We start from the raw sequence: 20,420 nt of genomic DNA on the forward strand, positions 1-20,420 counted from the left end.
ATCTCATCTTCATCCCCTGTGCTGCCTGAGTCATGTGCTTTAGTTTCATCCTTCTTTCTGCAACGGTGGTGCAGATATTTGGTGGACAAACGGACGAACGCTGACAATTGAAAAACATCACCTCTTTGAAGCGGGATGTACAGTGGGGAAAAAAGTATCTAGTCAGTCACCAATTGTGTAAGTTCTCCTCCTTAAGAAGATTAGACAGACCTGTAATTGTCATCATAGGTGCACCTGAAGTATGAGAGACAGAATGAGAAAAAAAACCCAGAAAATCACATTGATTTTTAAAGAATTTATTTGCAAATTATGGTGGAAAATAAGATGTTGGTGAAATCATGAATCAGTGAGTTTGTTTAAAGTGACTCTGAGTTGTCAAATCCTTGGTGGTGGAACTGCTCGTAAAGACCTTTAACACCACGAATAACTTAATATAATATTAGCTTCTCAAATATTCAGTGACACTTTTTATTACGTAAAAATTCAGTTCTAAACACATGAACAGGTCTGACAGGATAACAAGATAACAACCAAAACAGTGTTTTAAAACGAACAGCTGGATAACTGACCACATGATCTTCTTGTTGGCTTCCAGTTCCTCACCACATGAAACAGTAACAGTCTGAACCCACAGCGCCGTCCTGGAAGCTGCTGGACGCCTCCATCAGACTGGTGAGGGGACACGCAGCGAGCTGCTGAGGGCCGCCTCCCCAAACACGTTGCTATAGGAGGCCTTGAGGAACTGGACGTAGTTCTGGAGGCTCCGGTTGGTGCTGTCCGACTGCTCCAGACGATCCTTCATGTCCTGCAAGCGGCCATGGAACCGGCGCTCCACCTGACCAGCAAGAAATCCAACCTGGACTTAATGACAGCTGCTACCTGTGGACCTCAGGGACTCAGGTGGACTCAGGTGGAGACTCTTACCTCCTCACTGCTGCGCTGCAGCTGGTGGATCTCTGAGATGGTCCTGCTGAGCTGGTTCTCCAGCTCTAGGATTCTGGACTGGGTGGAGCGTTCTTTGGAAGCAGCACGTTCCCTGGTCTCTGATATCTAGACAAACACGTGACACGTCAGCACTGGTGCATGCTGGTGATCCACCCTCAGTCGCTCTGAAGTCAGCCTGACTGCAAAACTCAAACATTTGAGACGTTTCCTCCGTGTGACCAGCATCTCCCAGCAGCTGTCAGTTCAATTCAATTCAATAAACTTTATTTGTCCCCAAGGGGCGATTGAAGTGAAGGCAGACCTTCTGGCGAGCATCATCCAGAGCCTCCTCCAGCTTCCTGCTCAGCAGGGAACACTCCCTCGTCTTCTCCTCAAGGCACAGCTGATTGCTGTGGATGGTTTCTTCCCGTTTGGAAATAACTGTCAGCAGATCGCTGTTCTGACTGCCCGTCTCCTCCAGCTTTCTGCAACACCACAACACGACAAGTCTGAAGTCAAATACATGATGGGCACACACATATTTACATCAGGACTAGTAAATTAATGACGCCTATGACCTGAAATGCCCAATCTGCAGGCAATGATCACCTTGCTAAGGACATCATGTTGTTTGTAATGAGCAACAAGGAGCCAAACATGCCCTGAATACACTGGAGACATCTACTATAGACTGTACACGTGTCTACCAGGCGTACCAGGGTGAACACACTTGTGATGGTCCTCTGAACAGTAACTACAGCGTCTGGAACGGGGAAGGGAACACTGGGGGAAGGGATGACGTGTGGAAGCATCAATGATAGTCAAGGAAACAGCAACCTTTCCAAACTGTCCACTCGCTGCTGGAGCTGTCGGTTCTCTGATAGCAGCACATTGTTCTTCTGCCTCAGGAGATCCATCTGAAAGCCCTGGGTCTCCATCTACAAGACAAGTTTCTCATGAGGCAACCTGGACATGTTCACAAGCAGATGTTTAATTATTGAAACTAATCATGATCTGTTCCCTGCTCTCACTACAGATCACAATGTCATCTGCAAACATCATAGTCCCTGTTGATTCCTGTCTGACCTCGTCTGTCAGCCTGTCCATCACCATAGCAACAAGAAGGGGCTCAGAGCTGATCCCTGATGCAGTCCCACCTCCACCTTGACCTCCTCTGTCACACCTACACACACCTCACCACTGTCTTACAGTCCTCATACATGTCCTGCACCGCTCTAACATACTTCTCTGCCACTCCAGACTTCCTCATACAATACCACAGTTCCTCTCTGGACACCCTGTCATCAGCTTTCTCCAGATCTACAAAAACACAATGCAGCTCCCTCTGGCCTTCTCTGTACTTCTCTATCAACATCCTCAAAGCAAATACTGCATCTGTAGTACTCTGTTTTGGCATGAAACCATACTGCTGCTCACAAATGTTCACTTCTGCCCTTAGGCTAGCTTCCACTACTCTCTCCCATAACTTCATTGTATGGCTATCAATGTCAAACTGGTGTGTGACCAGTGTGTGACCTTCATCTGAAGGTCATTCAGGGTGGTGCTCAGCTCAGCGCTGCGTCTCTCCTGGCGGCGCTCCCTGTGCTGAAGGTCCTGCAGCTGGAGCTCAGAGCGGCGTAAGGCTTCAGGCAGAGGCTCCAGCTCTGCCAGCTGGGTGAGCAGCTCTCTGCGTACCTCCTCCACCTCACGCTCCAGCCCCCCCCGGGCGGCCTGGGCCTCCCGCTGCGCCTCAGCCAGCTGAGAGCAGTACTCGTCCGCCTCGGCCCGGGTGTTCTCTACCTGTGCAGCGTTGGTTAACAGAGAGAAGAAGTGGCGTCAGTCCCTGTGAACACGACCCTACACTGGCTCAGGTCTGCCTCTAGCTCACACACCTGGGTCTTGTAGCTGCTCACCAGGCTCTCATACTGCTGGATGGAGGCTCGGACCTGCTGGAGCTCAGACCGAGACGAGGCCAGCTTCTCCTCCAGCGTGGACGCTGCAGCCTGACAGAAGACCATGTGATTAAATCCTCAGACAGTTGGTCCTTCTCATGTCAGATAGGCCAAGTCTAGTGGAGTGAAAGCTGGGGAGGAGGGTCCTTCTGGTTAACCCTTCGCAGACTGATGGCCCACCTTGACAGACTGGTTCTCCAGTTTGGCGGCGGTGCTCTCGGTGGTCAGTCCTTGCAGACGGGCCAGCAGGTCTTCCCTCTCCACGCGGCTCTTCTCCTCTGAACTCTGCAGCTGCTCTGTCAGCTCTGCAACGCTGCTGCATCACATCACGCAACACGCAGCAGGTCAGGGGTCACTCATCCGCTCAAACAAAACCAACACTGACTTCTCACCGGCTGATGAACTGTTTGGTTTCATTTGGCATCATTACAAACTCTGCACCAATCAGATTGCTCAGTGGATAAGACAGCTGCCAGGCATGTCTGCAGAAGGTTAAGAGTCTCTCAAAGCTGATATGGAGGCTTGGAATGAAGGTTGTGATGCTGCCAAACTATGATAAAAGCTCAGACTGCTGGGTGACTTCCCATGATGCACCAGGCTCTTGGCTCCTCCTCTACATATTCCTGCCTCATTACATCCTGCTTCAACGTGGTGATGGATTGTAACGTCAGTGTTGGTGTGTCCGTCCATTGGTCCACCAAACGTCTCCACAACCGTTCAGGTAGAACGATGAAACGAAAAGCACACGACTCAGGCAGGAGAGGGATGAAGATGAGATGATGACCGTGACCTTGAGAAAACTAGGTCAAGGTCAAATTTAAACTTCTGTACACTCAGGAACCGGATAAGATAGAAAGATGAGGGAGAAGGCCAGTGTGAGTAAGACCATAGATCAAAGCAAGTGCTTTGATCTGCATACGCACTAGTTTTAATCTATGGTCAGAGTACATAGCTATGACCTACCCTGAAAGGGCAAAGCTATCACTAATCAGGTACTGCTGTCAGGTACCCTGACAGCAGTACCTGATTAGTGATAGTACTGTCAGGTACCCTGTCAGGTACTACTGTCAGGTACCCTGACAGTAGTACCTGACAGTAGTACTGTCAGGTACTACTGTCAAATGTTCCAGTCTCTGACTGCCTTGGTTCCTGCTAAGTCATGCTACTGGTGGGGCATCGGGGTGACAGGGAGCAGACCTACTGGTGGGGCATCGGGGTGACAGGGAGCAGACCTACTGGTGGGGCATCGGGGTGACAGGGAGCAGACCTACTGGTGGGGCATCGGGGTGACAGGGAGCAGATCTACTGGTGGGGCATCGGGGTGACAGGGAGCAGATCTACTGGTGGGGCATCAGGGTGACAGGGGGCAGATCTACTGCTGAGAACCTGGCTGCTGCCCAGTGCTGCTGATTACTGATCAAATATCATTATTATGACCAGTGTTGTCATTATAGCAGTTAGAAACACTGATGTCTGTGTGGTGGTGTCAGTGCCCCCCCCCTCTCAACACACACTGTTCAACTGTTACTCCAGAATCTGAGTCTGGACCATCAACCCAGCTAACAGCTCATCCTATCTGGTGTTGATCGGGGCTGTTCCTGCTGTTGTCACCCGTACAACCTGACTGTGTGACGGTTGGGGGCAGTCTGTCCTCCTCACACACAACTAGACCCTCCCTGGACTGGAAAAGGGCCAGCAGATTTCCCCCCTGTGACATCCAGCTCTCAGGAGCCCCCAGGGGCCCTCAGAAGCCCTCCAGTGCTCCACCTACCTGTTCAGCACAGACACTTCAGCTGCCAGCGTATTCTTGTCTTTCACTTCCTGAAGATGTCGACTCTGCCAGCTGTCAGACGCTGACAAAGCGTCGGCCACCTGCCTCTCCTGGGGAGGACAAGCACAGAGGCGTGTTTGGAGTCTGTTCTAGACCCTGGTCCAGAAACAGACGCTGGTCCAGAAACAGAGGCTGGTCCAGAAACAGAGGCTGATCCAGAAACAGAGTCTGATCCAGAAACAGAGTCTGATCCAGAAACAGAGTCTGATCCAGAAACAGAGTCTGATCCAGAAACAGAGTCTGATCCAGAAACAGTCTGATCCAGAAACAGAGGCTGGTCCAGAAACAGAGGCTGGTCCAGAAACAGCTCCAGTGTGATGAAGGACACAAAGCCTCTGAAGGTGAACTGAAGGCAAAAAGAACTGAACGAGTGTTCATATGGCCACGGTGATTCAGAGTAGTGACAGTACCCAATGAGGTGTGTGTGTGTGTGTGTGTGTGTGTGTGTGTGTGTGTGTGTGTGTGTGTGTGTGTGTGTGTGTGTGTAGGCCCACCATGTCCAGCAGCTGTGCCCTCAGCTGGCCTGCGGTGCCTTCACTGAGCTCGGCTCGACGTTTCTGGGCTCGAGTGGCTCGCTTCAGAGCCTCTCGATCGACGCCGATCTGCCCCTTCAGCCGCCCCAGTTGCTCCGTCAGGTGCTCCATCTCCACCTTCTGCTGACTGGCAGCCCGCTCCAGGTTCTGGGCCAATGGGAAACCAAAGACTGCAGATGTTTCCCTGTTGGTGACCAGACACACAGGTTGCGGTAGACAGACCTTGATCTGCACGGTGAGACGGTTGTTCTCTGCCTCTCTGCAGCGGAGCTGTCCTTGTAGGCGAGCTCTGGTGGACGTCAGGCTTTTGGACAAACCGGCTGTGCTTCTGGAGTTATCCTGCATGCCAGAGCAACACAGATGGGCCATTGATTCTGCTGTGACTGTCAGATATAAAGGGTTAAAGGCCTCAGTAACGTGTAGAAGCATCAGGACAGAGGAGCTCGGTACCTTCTCAGCATCTAGAAGCTTGGACAGCTGCACCATCTCTTTCTCTTTCTCTTGAAGTTTCACCACAAGATGCTGCAAAGAAAAGATTGAAAGAACACACAACACGTTTCATCCCGTGACTTCAAACCATTCATGAGGAGTATTTACACGGTTAGAGCAGACATTCACCTCCGTGTACTTCAGGAGAAAACATTTGACTCGGGTTCAGTCAGTGGATGTCATGATTGTTTGCCAAGTTAATGACTCAGTGTGTGTGAGTGTGTGTGAGTCTCCACTCTGACGCGACAGCTGGAATACATGCCAGGTGAACGTCTGAACGTCAGCCTGATGAATGAATGAATGATTTCATTAACATGAAGCTGATCTGAGAGGCTTTGAATGAACTCACAGCATTTTCTGCTTCTGTGTCTGACAGTCTGCTGAGGAACACCTGTTTCTGCTCCGACGGCCCCCCGGGGTCCACCTGTCAGACACCGTCAGTACACACACACACACACACACACACACACACACACACACACACACACACACACACACACACACACACACAAAGACACACACACACAGACACACAGACACACACAAAGACACACACACACAAAGACACACACACACACACACACACACAGACACACACACACACACAAAGACACACACACACAAAGACACACACACACACACAAAGACACACACACAAAGACACACACACACAGACACACAGACACACACACACACACACACACAGGACACACACACACACACACACACACAGGACACACACACACACACACACACACACACACACACACACACAGGACACACACACACACACACACACACACACACACACACACACACACACACACACAGGACACACACACACACACACACACACACACACACAGGACACACACACACACACACACACACACACAGACACACACACACACACAAAGACACACACACACAAAGACACACACACACAAAGACACACACACAAAGACACACACACACAGACACACAGACACACAGACACACACACACACACACACACACACAGGACACACACACACACACACACACACACAGGACACACACACACACACACACACACACACACACAGGACACACACACACACACACACACACACACACACACACACACACACACAGGACACACACACACACACACACACACACACACACACACACACACACACACACACACACACACACACACTACCTGCTGCACTCTCAGGAGGTGTCTCAGGCTTCGGTTTGTGTTCTCAAACGTCTCCAGTTTGTGCAGCAGCTCCTCCTGATTGGCCCAGACTGAAGAGGCGGAGCCAGACAGCCGCTGCAGCAGACACACACACACACACACACACACACACACACACACACACACACACACACACATCAGGCTTCCTGGAGCAGGCTGGAGCTGACGACACACACTGCGCTGACACTCACGCGCCCCCCCACTCCACACAGTTTGGACACAGAGTCTCTGAGGGACGACACCCCGAGAGCAGCTGCCCTCCCATCGTCCTCCGCCTCCAGCAGCTTCTGGAGGAGAGCATCTCTGTCTGGGTGGACCAGGTCCTGGTCTGACCTGCACAGAACAGGAGCAGATGTGAGAAGAACCCCACCAGAGAGAAGAAGAACCCCACCAGAGAGAAGAAGAACCCCACCAGAGAGAAGAAGAACCCCACCAGAGAGAAGAAGAACCCCACCAGAGAGAAGAAGAACCCCACCAGAGAGAAGAAGAACCCCACCAGTGAGAAGAAGAACCCCACCAGAGAGAAGAACCCCACCAGAGAGAAGAACCCCACCAGAGAGAAGAAGAACCCCACAAGAGAGAAGAACCCCACCAGAGAGAAGAAGAACCCCACCAGAGAGAAGAAGAACCCCACCAGAGAGAAGAAGAACCCAACCAGAGAGAAGAAGAACCCCACCAGAGAGAAGAAGAACCCCACCAGAGAGAAGAAGAACCCCACCAGAGAGAAGAAGAACCCCACAAGAGAGAAGAAGAACCCCACCAGAGAGAAGAACCCCACCAGAGAGAAGAAGAACGCCACCAGTGAGAAGAAGAACCCCACAAGAGAGAAGAAGAACCCCACCAGTGAGAAGAAGAACCCCACCAGAGAGAAGAACCCCACGAGAGAGAAGAACCCCACCAGAGAGAAGAACCCCACCAGAGAGAAGAAGAACCCCACCAGAGAGAAGAAGAACCCCACCAGAGAGAAGAACCCCACCAGAGAGAAGAAGAACCCCACCAGAGAGAAGAACCCCACCAGAGAGAAGAAGAACCCCACCAGAGAGAAGAAGAACCCCACCAGAGAGAAGACGAACCCCACCAGAGAGAAGAAGAACCCCACCAGAGAGAAGAAGAACCCCACCAGAGAGAAGAAGAACCCCACCAGAGAGAAGAAGAACCCCACCAGAGAGAAGAAGAACCCCACCAGAGAGAAGAACCCCACGAGAGAGAAGAACCCCGCGAGAGAGAAGAAGAACCCCACCAGAGAGAAGAAGAACCCCACCAGAGAGAAGAACCCCACCAGAGAGAAGAAGAACCCCACCAGAGAGAAGAAGAACCCCACCAGAGAGAAGAACCCCACCAGAGAGAAGAACCCCACCAGAGAGGAGAACCCCACCAGAGAGAAGAACCCCACCAGAGAGAAGAACCCCACCAGAGAGAAGAAGAACCCCACCAGAGAGAAGAAGAACCCCACCAGAGAGAAGAACCCCACCAGAGAGAAGAAGAACCCCACAAGAGAGTAGAACCCCACGAGAGAGAAGAACCCCACCAGAGAGAAGAAGAACCCCACCAGAGAGAAGAAGAACCCCACCAGAGAGAAGAACCCCACCAGAGAGAAGAAGAACCCCACCAGAGAGAAGAAGAACCCCACCAGAGAGAAGAACCCCACCAGAGAGAAGAAGAACCCCACCAGAGAGGAGAACCCCACCAGAGAGGAGAACCCCACCAGACAGAAGAACCCCACCAGAGAGAAGAAGAACCCCACCAGACAGAAGAAGAACCCCACCAGAGAGAAGAAGAACCCCACCAGACAGAAGAACCCCCCAGCAGTGGTTCTCTTCACCTGTTGGACTCAGACTCCTCCAGCATCTTCTCCATTGATTTCTGTAGGTGTGTGTTCTCCAGCACGTTCTCCAGCAGCTCCTCCTCCTGGGGGGCGACCCCGTGCTGGGACACGCCCAGCTGCTCCAGCAGCTCCTCCTCCTGGGGGGCGACCCCGCCCTGGGACACGCCCAGCGGCTCTGCTGGCTGCTCCGCCCTCTGCTGCTCCACCTGCAGGAGGTCACAGGGAGGTGTTTCTGAGGAACACGTCCGCTGTAAGGTCACCTTCAGGTTCACCAGGGACACGTCTACTACGGTCATCTGACCGTTTGTGACCCCCCCACACGGATTCTAAACACCTATCTGTATGTGACCCCCCCACACGGATACTAAACACCCATCTGTATGTGACCCCCCCACACTGATATTAAACATCTATCTGTATGTGACCCCCCCACACTGATATTAAACACCTGTCTGTATGTGACCCCCCCACACTGATATTAAACACCTGTCTGTATGTGACCCCCCCACACTGATATTAAACATCTATCTGTATGTGACCCCCCCACACTGATATTAAACACCTGTCTGTATGTGACCCCCCCACACTGATATTAAACACCTATCTGTATGTGACCCCCCCACACGGATATTAAACACCTGTCTGTATGTGACCCCCCCACACTGATATTAAACACCTGTCTGTATGTGACCCCCCCACACTACTACCTCTAGAACACTCTGATAGGCTGTAGTGTTAAAGGAAGCGTCAGTCTGACACACAGATGCTGTCAGCCAATAGCATGCGAGTACGGAATCACATGACTCTGTTTTACAGTCTGCTCAGTATTTACTGAACTTGCCTTGAGTGACAGGAACACATTGATCCAGTTCTGTTTGTGTCAGTGGACAGCCTCACTAGTCCTAGTCCTAGTCCTAGTTCTAATCCTAGTCCTAGTCCTAGTTCTAACCTAATCCTAGTCCTAGTCCTAGTCTGTGCACCAGGCTCTCAGAGCGTTCAGTTTGTTCATACAGTTACGTCCAGTGCTGAACCCCTAACAGTCTCTACAGCACTGGGCCCCCCAGAGGGGAGGTTGGTCTGTTCAGCCTGGGCCACATCATCAGCACAGCTGACAGGTCGCCGTAGCAACGACGTCGGGCTGCGTTGCTTCTGGCGTTGTGTAGGGTGATGTCACTGACAGCCAGAACTCATCGGAGTGTCTGGAGCCGTTCACACCGAGATTAGAAACTACATCCCAGAACTGGATTCAGTCCGTCTGGCAAAACTCTCAGTTTCTGTTCAGACTACCGAACAGCTCCGCACCAATCTGGATCAGCTCCGCACCAATCTGGATCAGCTCAGCACCAATCTGGATCAGCTCCGCACTAATCTGGATCAGCTCCGCACCAATCTGGATCAGCTCAGCACCAATCTGGATCAGCTCCGCACCAATCTGGATCAGCTCGGAATCAGATTCCTGCTGCCGGTCTGAACGCAGATCACATTAAAATCAGGACCTGAAACCCCCTGCTGGGGGAAACAGACCAGAGGGACTCTGGGTAACGGCTGGAGCAGTGCACACCTGTTCACTCACCCGTTCACTCCCCCGTTCACTCGCCCGTTCACCCCCCGTTCACTCACCCGTTCACCCCCCGTTCACCCCCCCGTTCACCCCCCCCGTTCACTCACCCGTTCACCCCCCCGTTCACCCCCCTGTTCACCCCTCCGTTCACCCCCCTGTTCACCCCCCCGTTCACTCCCCCGTTCACCCCCCCGTTCACTCCCCCGTTCACCCCCCCGTTCACTCACCCGTTCACCCCCCCGTTCACTCACCCGTTCACCCCCCCGTTCACCCCCCCGTTCACTCCCCCGTTCACCCCCCCGTTCACCCCCCCGTTCACTCCCCCGTTCACCCCCCCGTTCACTCACCTCGTTCACTCACCCGTTCACCCCCCCGTTCACCCCCCCGTTCACTCACCTCGTTCTTCAGAGCTCTGACCTCGGCCGTCAGGCTGTCGATCTTCCTCTCATACTGGCTCAATCGTCTCTGCAGACCTTCCTCATCCTCTGATGTGATGTCAGCCAATCGCAGCGCAGACTTGGAATGAGGCGTGATTGGTTCAGCGAATGACGGCGAGATCTCCAGGTTGTGGGTCGGCCCCTTTAATACAACAGACTGTAAAACCACAAACCTGGGCTGGTCTGTCAAACCCTGAAAAGCACTGAACCCACAACCATCCGTTACTCAGGTGTGAAGTTCTTCAAGACCTTACCTCCCACTTGTATGAAGAATCAAGCAGGGAGGTCTTTCCTGGCGGTATCCATGGTGATCTGGTTTTGACCTCCACTGTAGGACGAAGGGTTCCCCGGTCTTCCTTGGCTTTCCCCTTTAGATACAGACTGTTAACACCCGCATGACCTGTGTCTGTTCCACAGTACCGACATTCAGAATGCGTTGGTACTACAGGTAAGGATGAGTGAACACCTGTTATTACAGTGTAATGCACAGGGCTCCACCCTCAGGAACAACCAGGGGTTAGGTCCATTACGAGTTAAGACAGTGTGTAACCTGGGGGGTCCACCTGTTATTACAGTGTAATGCACAGGGCTCCAGGAACAACCAGGGGTTAGGTCCATTACGAGTAAAGACAGTGTGTAACCTGGGGGGTCCACCTGTTATTACAGTGTAATGCACAGGGCTCCTCCCTCAGGAACAACCAGGGGTTAGGTCCATTACGAGTTAAGACAGTGTGTAACCTGGGGGGTCCACCTGTTATTACAGTGTAATGCACAGGGCTCCAGGAACAACCAGGGGTTAGGTCCATTACGAGTAAAGACAGTGTAACCTGGGGGGTCCACCTGTTATTACAGTGTAATGCACAGGGCTCCAGGAACAACCAGGGGTTAGGTCCATTACGAGTAAAGACAGCGGTAACCTGGGGGGTCCACCTGTTATTACAGTGTAATGCACAGGGCTCCTCCCTCAGGAACAACCAGGGGTTAGGTCCATTACGAGTTAAGACAGTGTGTAACCTGGGGGGTCCACCTGTTATTACAGTGTAATGCACAGGGCTCCAGGAACAACCAGGGGTTAGGTCCATTACGAGTAAAGACAGTGTAACCTGGGGGGTCCACCTGTTATTACAGTGTAATGCACAGGGCTCCAGGAACAACCAGGGGTTAGGTCCATTACGAGTTAAGACAGCGGTAACCTGGGGGGTCCACCTGTTATTACAGTGTAATGCACAGGGCTCCTCCCTCAGGAACAACCAGGGGTTAGGTCCATTACGAGTTAAGACAGTGTGTAACCTGGGGGGTCCACCTGTTATTACAGTGTAATGCACAGGGCTCCAGGAACAACCAGGGGTTAGGTCCATTACGAGTAAAGACAGTGTAACCTGGGGGGTCCACCTGTTATTACAGTGTAATGCACAGGGCTCCAGGAACAACCAGGGGTTAGGTCCATTACGAGTAAAGACAGCGGTAACCTGGGGGGTCCGGACAGGATCCATCCTCTGGCTCGTCCCGTTCACACGGAACCGGACTGACTCCGGATCAGTCTCCTCTGAAACAGGAAGAGATCGTCAAACAGCTGCATTCTGCCCCACAGGGTAGAGTTCAGGGTGAAAACCGGGGCAGACAGACTTCAGGAGGACTCATGAGGGTAACCCGTTAACTCGTTCCTGTCCGACACGAACCGACCCTGAAACGGAACCAACAGGAAACAACAACACAGGAACACGGCCTTAGCCGCTAGGCTAACGCCGGCTGTACTACAACAACAACAACAACAACAACAACAACAACTCACCAGAGGATCACCAGAGGATCACACTCCACACGTGTAACAAGAACAACACCATTCCCCGATTAGCACGAAAAACAAGCAGGTAACACGTAAACTGACTAACGCCGGAAGCTAAGCAAAGTTTAACAGGAAGTGGTTTCTGGTTGGTCCGTTCAAAGCACGTGATGCTTTCTTCTAAAACTGATTGGACCAGGCTCAATATTCTAACGTTCCTTAGCAACCAGAGACTCGAACACTCGTGTTTTTCTTTCCGTTCGATGCTCGTCTGTAATGAACGGCATGTGATAAATAATAAAATAAACGAAATAAAATAAAACGGTTTGTGTAAAGGTTTTTGTAATCGGTATTAGATAAGTCTGAATTTGTTTGATTAGCCTTATTGACGGGTCATTGTAGCAACACTCCACAAAAGAATTAGAAAAGTATTAAAATGTACACGTGTTAAGATATTCACTCAATCATCATTTTCTACACACATCTATGTTTTAAAGGTCCATTCCCTTTAAAACATAGATGTGTGTAGAACTTATGGTTCTGCATGTGTTGAACTCATGTCCAGTTCTTCAAGGTCTTTTTGATTAAATGTAAGTGTTGAATGTCAGAGTGTTCAGACAACAGTAGAACCCATCCAACAGGTGGTCCAACATGTCAGGACCATTCTGCTCTGCTGGTAGATCTGTCACGTATGGCGGGATATGGACCCAAAGGCAGGACACCAAAGGCAAATCTTTCCTCCATGATTTATTCGAGACTCAAAGAATTCTCCAGACAGGCAAGAAACGTAACAGACTTCCAGGAACTAAACAAGAGAAACGAACCAGCACCTAGCGCTCATTGAGCTAGGCTTAAAAAGCCTCACCATGATTACCCCAATGAAGTTCAGGTGTGAACGATCAGAATGGGGCTGTGGATGAGTCTCAGGTGTGGAGCCGTGGCTCCACCCACCAGCCTGGCCTCTCCCTGCCACACACCAGAACTGCCACGCCAAACCGTGACAAGATCAGACTCTTCTCTTCACTGTCAGGACAGCCTTTACCAGAATCACAATCAGTTTTATTTGCCATCGTTTGTTGAAAAACAGACAAGGAATTTGTTTCCGACAGGTGGTGTCTCAAACTGTACATTCATACCTTGATTTAACTATTCTAAATACTTTAAATACTATAAATAACTATACTAAATACAAAACGCAAGATGCAGAACGCAGTACGTGCAGGGGGGGACACACACAATGTACAAGTGCTGAGTGCATGTAAACAAGTGTTAGGGTTAGGGTTAGGGTTATGTAAGGACCGAGTCACCTGAATGAACCCCGGTCAGAGGTAATAATCACATCATTCTGTCTGAGCAATTAACCTTAGCGAGGGGTCTTAAAATTCACCAAGGCATTAAAAAAAATGCCTCAGAGAGCTCAGAAAGGGGTCTTGCATTGATCAGTACTTTCTAAGAAGTACGTCAAATCAGTTGAGTGAAGCCCAGACGCAGCATATTCCTCACAGTCCTCAGGGTATCAGCACCTCAAAAGAAGCTCAGAGTAGCACAGACCCTCCAACAGTCTCCAGCCTGGAGCCTAGCCAGCCACCAGTGGTCTCCATTCCGGAGCCTAGCCAGCCACCAGTGGTCTCCATTCCGGAGCCTAGCCAGCCAGCAGCAGTCTGCAGCCCAGAGCCCATCTGGCCAGAAGAAGTCTCCATTCCGGAGCCAAGCCAGCCAGCAGCAGTCTCCCGCCTGGAGTCCACCCATCCAGCAGCAGTCTCCATCACTTAGCCCAGCCAACCACTGCCAGCAACGGAGAGAAAGTTGGAAGGACAGAAAGCTCTGATCCTGTGGCCCAAATCCAACCAGAGGAGAGAGTGGGAGACCATTGACTCAGACCTGGTCCTCCTTCTTGAACAGCAGAAGGGTCCTGTTGAAAGAAACTGGACAACATGGGAGCCATCATTTACAGCTATGGCACTGAAAGATTTGGGGTAAAGCACAAGACACAGAGGCAGCAGAAATGCCCTCCAAACTAGCCAAAGTCCAGGAGGCAGCGGGAGATTGCAGGGTTGGTGAAGGAAAGAAGACAACTGAGAAAAATGTGGAGGAAGGCTACAGAGTTTGAAAGAGAAGGGTTTGAAGTGCTGCAGGCTGAACTGTGGAGCGAACTCTGGGGAATGGAATCCAACAGGTTGAGTTTCATCGTTCGAGCAACATATGATGTACTGCCATCACCCATAAATCTGCACCTATGGTTTGGAAAGGACCCAGCATGTCCCCTGTGCTCGACCCAGCACAGTGCTGACTCTTTATATTGCTATGATGGTATTGAGGATGAGGCCGCCTGGAGCCACCAGGCTAAAGGAAGACCAAAGAGATGATGAATGGATGTGGTGACATGAGGACAGTTAGTGTTAGAGGATGCAGAACTTATGCTGTAAAGGAAAAGGATGACACGCTGTGGAGACCCCTAACGGGACACACCCAAAGGAAAGGAAGGAGAAAAAGAGGACGGTGCTGACAATTTTATACCAGTCACGTTCCAGTCAAGAATGACGCAGAACAGAAATAACCTTCAGAATTAAATAATCAAAAACAGAAGGTGTAGAGCCTTCTGCACTGACATCACCGCATTGAAGAAAGTATTCTGGAGTGACATCACTGTATTGAAAACAGACAAGATTACGTAGTGACTTCACTGAATTAAAAACTGCATTTAAAGGAGCTGTAATCAAGCCGATTCTCAAAAAGTCTAACGTGGACGCTACTGTTCTAAATAATTATCGACCCATATCAAATCTCCCATTCTTATCTAAGATCTTGGAGAAAATAGCACATGATATAGAAGAGAACCCATCATCAGATCAATTAATCAAACCCAGCGTTTTAGAAGTTTACTTGTATTTAACTACAGATAAACAACATTCCATAGTATCCACACTAAACTAGAGATGTTCAGCATATCAAAGACAAAATTAAAATGGGTAACTGGTTTGAAATTAAAGTTTATCATTTCGTCTAAAATTGTGTAAAACCAACTGTTTTGGTTTAAAAAAAGATGTAATAAAGCATTGATTAGGTATTGATGACTGTCAGACAGGTCGGTGGCCCTGAAGAAGGTGGCTCTGAGAGGACAGTACCCCCAACCAGGCTCTGAGGGAGCTCAATGCCCTGCAGGAGATTGAAGACAACCAATATGTGAGTGTTGTGTCAGTGAGGGATGTGGGACCAGCTCTCCTCCAAGGGGTCGATCTTTAACGCCCATGAGTTCAACCTATAAGCTGCCTGTAAGGCAGGGTGAGGAGGCTCACCCAGGTTCTCCTGCTGCCATCGTCCAAAAGTCAACCCTGTCAGCTCTGGTGAAGCACACAGTAGAATAGCTACACAAGAGATCAGCCAAATCACCAGGGCAAAATTGGCTGATTTGGATAATAAGTTATGAGGATCTGTTAATATGTTTTTCTAGAGTGACTTATTAGATCTATAAAGAAATGTTTTATTTCAAACCCTGAAATTAAAAGATGGAAAAATGTAATGAAAAGTCCAATGCCTACCCATTTATTTTAAATATGTTGGGTTATGTTAGTTGATTATTGCTTTACTTTAACTTCGTGGGAGTGAGCGATCTTCATTCTGTTGCCGGTGTCCATAAATTGCGTCAAGGTCAGAGGTCGTATGTCTACCTCACACTCCTCTTCTTCTTCAGGTGGTGAAGCTGACGGATGTCTTTCCCCACGGAACGGGCTTCGTTCTGGTGTTTGACTTCATGTTGTCTTACCTTTCTGAAGTGATCAGGAATTCGGAGCGACCTCTGACCCCGGCTCAAGTCAAAGGGTACATGATGATGCTGCTGAAGGGTGTGGCCTTCCTACATCACAACAACATCATGCACCGGGTGAGTCCTGCTCCTTATTTCATTTTCATCAAGTTGTGTCTGTTCGAACGTTCAGAGATTCTTGTCTTTTGGATTATTCATGTACCCTTTTAGTTCCACATTACACACATTCAGGAAAAAGAGAATGAGCTCTGTCCCGTTTGCCCTTCACAATAAAAGCGCTGACATGTTTCTGTAAGACCTGAAACCAGCAAACCTCCTCATCAGCTCCTGGGTCTTCTGAAGATCGAAGATTTTGGTTTGGCCAGATTATTCAGTGAGGATGGAGAGACTCTCCAGCCACCAGGTGAGACTTCTTTCATCATCAAGAACATACATGTACAATCTACATGCAGCACGTACACAGTTTATTTAGCCGATGATCTTGTTGTGCAGAGCGCTATATGCTTGTGTTCAGGTGGTACAGAACACCTGAGCAGCTGTACGGAGCCAGGAAGTACGACGAAGGCGTCGACCGGTGTGAGAATTCGACGACCACTTTCTCTCTCTGTCCCTGTTCTTATCTTCCTTTGATTTCTTTTCCACCCAACCGGTCGAGGCGGATGGCCGCCCAAAACAGTCTGGGTCCTGCCCGGAGTTTCTTCCTCATCGAGGGAGTTTTTCCCCACCACTGTCTCTGATGCTCTGGAGGGTTCAGTTGGGTTTCTCTGTCTGTTAAAGCGCTTTGAAATGTCTGCTGTCATGATTAAGCGCTACATAAATAAAACTTGATTGATTGATTGATGTAAAACCTCTGAACATCTAGTTTTTATCGCACAAGTTTCAAAAGAACAACCATAACTTTAAAGATGTTCGTGTTTTTTAGTCATCAACGTTCATCTTCAGCTTTTTGAATCCTTACATGCTGACGTGTCGTGTGTCCGTCATGAAAGTAGAGCTGGTGGTCATTGAGTGTACGATGAAGGAAACAAAGTCTTCCTCTTTGTGGTCGTAGACGTTTGTCTTGTGTTGTCTGTTGTTTCAGGAGATTGTGGAGCTGCCTGGTTACAATAAAATCACCTTCAAGGAGAATCCAGCGATCCCATTGGAGGAGATCGTTCCTGATATCCCCTCGAGCCATCAATCTGCTCTACAAGTCCCTGGTTTATCCGTCTAAGCAGCGCTGCTCCGCCCAGCAGGTAGGAAACAGGAAGTGAGCTCGGTGGAGTTCCTCTGGGCCCAACAAGGAGCTTCTAGCAGTGCAGAAGTTGTTTTAGTGTGGACTGTCATGAACACTCCTGATGTCACAGGTGGAAATGCTTCACAGGTAATCAGATGTGTGGAAACGTGGAAGAGACACATTCATACACCCTAATCATTGATTGATTGATTAGTTTACTTCTGCTCCATCCGTATTTCTTCTGTCCTCTTCCTGCTCACCATTCAGAGCTGTCCATCCCTAAGAAGGGGGGGCGACTACCTCGCCAGCGCCTGCAGGCTCCACCCACCGACTTCTCATTGGATCTGCCTCTGCAGAAAAGTGTGTTAGACCCCCTGCTGCTGCAGGGACACACTTCCTGCCTCTGACCGCTGAACCAATCATCTTCAGTGATCTTGCCGATGACATCGACACGCTCAGATCTGTTTAGCTCAACACAGATGAACCCGTTGCTCCTGATGAAGACCAAACCATCTGATCTGGCGTCCCAGCAGCTGAGCTTCCCATCCAGGAGCCTGAAATTCTGGCTTACCTCACAATAAGAAGGTTCCGGGTTCGAGTCCTCTCGGTGAAATGTATGTTCTCCCCGTGTCTGCGTGGGTTCTCTCCTGGTTCTCTGGCTTCCTCCCACCTCCAAAAGCATGCAATTTAGGTGAACTGATCACTCCAAAAGTGTGTGTGGAGTGGTTGTGTGTATGTTGTGTAGCCCTGCGATGGCCTTTCGCCCAAAGCCAGCTGGGATAGGCTCCGACAGACCTGCTACTGGTACGGCACGAAAGCGGCTGAAGATTAGACGAGTATGGATGTAAGGATGATGGATGAGCAACATTTATATGAGTTTATCAAATTAAGATGCTAAGATTTGCTTCAGAAGATTAGCACAATTCTCGCAAAGACAGAGGAAGAACAGTTGTTTTGTTATAGATTAGTATAGTTGTAGTTAGTTTTAGTTATATCTTTGCTTTTCTTCCCTCCAGGCTTCCATACTTATTGCATCTGTTATTGCTTGACTTAGGACATCATAACATGAAGAAATGCTAACATAAACCGACACCAGGCTCTTATGTTTGCAAGTGACACGTTTTTATTTTTAATTTCAAATGCAGAACAAATTTTTGTTCAGGAGTAAAAACTCACTGAAAATAAATGGACAATAATGAAATGAAAGTATCTCTGTGTAGTCACTCTGTCAGGCTGTGAGGATTAGCTCAGCCTCTGGGAGCATACCTGGCCACAGCTAGCCACTGATGCAGGTGTAACTCACTTGCAGGTACTTGTAAGTTCCATTACAGGGATCTCCAAAAACAGAGTTCTTGGCATCGACGGAGCACTTCTGCTTCCCGTCACACCTGTGGACACAGGAGGGGTGTGAGCGAACCGAGGACGTTAACGCTGAGCGTCTCTTTTAAAGAAAGAAGAAGAAGAAAATGTACATCTTAGAGACGATCTTGTAGGCCTTTGAGGGGCCTGGTGGCGGGATGCAGTTTGTGTTGCTGACTTGAGCCTCGATCACTCTGTAAGAGCACACGACCTTATCTCTGCGTCCATAAAAGGCATCAAAGACAGAAATGACCTTCCCCTCTTCTGAGAAACACATGAAGCACAGAGAAATGAAAAGCAGCTCATTGACATCCGACAGCAGAGATGTGATGATAGCTAAGACTGTTCTCACCACACGACCAGCTGAGGGGTTTTCCTTCACAGACGATGATGTTGTCTGTCAAAAGAACATGAACACAACAGTCAGGTAGACCGGACACCTACAGACCTGCACCAGGTCCTCTGAGACACTCACTCTGACACAGGTAAGATGTCTCCAGGTACTTGTAAGTACAGGGACAGGGGTCTCCAAACGTGTCTGTGTTCACAGGGATCTTACAGTCCAGTTCGAAGTTGCACCTGTGGGAGCAGAGCGACGGCGGTCGAGGTGAGAACAGACGACGGGATTAAACACAATAACCTGTGTTTTCAAGGCTGGCGGGTTTTCCTCCCAAAGAGAGGGGGCAGTACATACTTTTTAGCCACAATGTCGGTGCTCTCAGGCAGCACACAAGCGTCATTCATCACCCGATGAGACTCCATATTCCTGGAGCATGTGGTTGTGTCACTGCGGCCAAAATAAGCGCCGAGAATAGAAACAGATTGCATCCCCTCTGAAAAACAGAACAAGCTCCAACGTCAAGAAGAAGCAGCCAATAAAAAGACTAAATTCAGCCAACTATTAAATTCAATATGATAAAATAATTGGCTGTGGATTTAATATCCTATATGTTATTTATCTTTAAAAAGTAAGAATGCAATCAAGTTTATTGTTAACAGCATTGGAGAGCTCCTTCAGTGATTGGCTGATTCAACCAAAGTGCTTGAAAGAACGCTAAAATGCTATTCAATCAGCTACGCTCACAATCTGACCAGGAGCTCTCTTATCCTATCTTATCTTATCTTATCTTATCTTATCTTATCTTATCTTATCTTATCTTATCTTATCTTATCTTATCTTATATTATCTTATCTTATCTTATCCTATCTTATATTATCTTATCTTATCTTATCTTGCTGAATATTAATTAATAACTGCTATCCAAATCTGCCTTCAAACATATCCTTGTGTTCCTTACGACTAAATAAATGATGTAAATGTGATCTTACCACATTTAAGGGATGCAATACCACCGGCACAGGTGATACTCTGAACTGTTAGAGAGAAACGACTGTCAGAGAATCTTATCTTTAATTTTCACTTAACTTTCTACAGAAATGTTACCCACATCCTGGGAAGCATTTGTGGACGGTCTTCAGGTATTTCTCAATTTTTGGGCAGGGA

General features: G+C 49.3%; 2 protein-coding genes and 1 pseudogene across 4 annotated transcripts; 1 reads left to right on the forward strand and 2 right to left on the reverse strand.

Annotated features, from left to right (window-relative positions):
* Window positions 1-280: 280 nt before the first annotated feature.
* On the reverse strand, window positions 281-12,717 carry odf2a (outer dense fiber of sperm tails 2a). 3 transcript variants are annotated; one of them, XM_068334663.1, is made up of 19 exons: window positions 12,588-12,717; window positions 12,265-12,341; window positions 11,050-11,163; window positions 10,755-10,937; window positions 8,795-9,003; window positions 7,164-7,305; window positions 6,934-7,047; window positions 6,079-6,153; window positions 5,691-5,762; window positions 5,463-5,579; window positions 5,202-5,387; window positions 4,648-4,757; window positions 3,057-3,192; window positions 2,817-2,927; window positions 2,461-2,724; window positions 1,762-1,862; window positions 1,247-1,409; window positions 925-1,050; window positions 281-835 (listed from the first exon to the last, which is right to left on the reverse strand). In XM_068334663.1, exons 2-19 carry the CDS (start codon window positions 12,286-12,288, stop codon window positions 665-667), a joined length of 2,418 nt encoding a protein of 805 aa, XP_068190764.1. In that variant the 5' UTR covers window positions 12,289-12,341; window positions 12,588-12,717; the 3' UTR covers window positions 281-664. The 3 variants fall into 3 exon arrangements, 1 of the variants encoding a protein (XP_068190764.1); XR_011038178.1 differs by lacking the exons at window positions 281-835; window positions 1,762-1,862; XR_011038177.1 differs by lacking the exons at window positions 281-835; window positions 925-1,050 and having other exon boundaries at window positions 1,274-1,409; window positions 1,641-1,862.
* Window positions 12,718-13,482: 765 nt separating this feature from the next.
* On the forward strand, window positions 13,483-18,411 carry LOC137608798 (cyclin-dependent kinase 20-like; annotated as a pseudogene).
* A 422-nt stretch (window positions 18,412-18,833) lies between these two features.
* On the reverse strand, window positions 18,834-19,673 carry LOC137608719 (L-rhamnose-binding lectin CSL3-like). The gene is made up of 5 exons (XM_068335265.1): window positions 19,611-19,673; window positions 19,392-19,495; window positions 19,269-19,313; window positions 19,030-19,180; window positions 18,834-18,945 (listed from the first exon to the last, which is right to left on the reverse strand). The coding sequence occupies exons 1-5, from the start codon at window positions 19,658-19,660 to the stop codon at window positions 18,834-18,836; spliced, it is 462 nt and encodes a 153-aa protein (XP_068191366.1). The 5' UTR covers window positions 19,661-19,673.
* Between the last annotated feature and the right edge of the window lie 747 nt (window positions 19,674-20,420).

Source organism: Antennarius striatus, chromosome 15, assembly GCF_040054535.1.
Source record: "Antennarius striatus isolate MH-2024 chromosome 15, ASM4005453v1, whole genome shotgun sequence".
Taxonomy (NCBI): domain Eukaryota; kingdom Metazoa; phylum Chordata; class Actinopteri; order Lophiiformes; family Antennariidae; genus Antennarius; species Antennarius striatus.

What these genes read in the sequence shown, in the direction of transcription:
- LOC137608719 (XM_068335265.1), bottom strand. Translation starts at nt 19,660, where the DNA reads ATGAATGACGCTTGTGTGCTGCCTGAGAGCACCGACATTGTGGCTAAA. An exon ending in ACCGACATTGTGGCTAAAAA is followed by an intron (nt 19,496 to 19,610) that starts GTATGTACTGCC and finishes CTGCTCCCACAG; the next exon opens with GTGCAACTTCGAACTGGACT. An exon ending in ACCCCTCAGCTGGTCGTGTG is followed by an intron (nt 19,181 to 19,268) that starts GTGAGAACAGTC and finishes TGTGTTTCTCAG; the next exon opens with AAGAGGGGAAGGTCATTTCT.
- odf2a (XM_068334663.1), bottom strand. Translation starts at nt 12,288, where the DNA reads ATGGATCCTGTCCGGACCCCCCAG. An exon ending in GTCTCACCGTGCAGATCAAG is followed by an intron (nt 5,388 to 5,462) that starts GTCTGTCTACCG and finishes CCATTGGCCCAG; the next exon opens with AACCTGGAGCGGGCTGCCAG. An exon ending in GGGCACAGCTGCTGGACATG is followed by an intron (nt 4,758 to 5,201) that starts GTGGGCCTACAC and finishes TGTCCTCCCCAG; the next exon opens with GAGAGGCAGGTGGCCGACGC.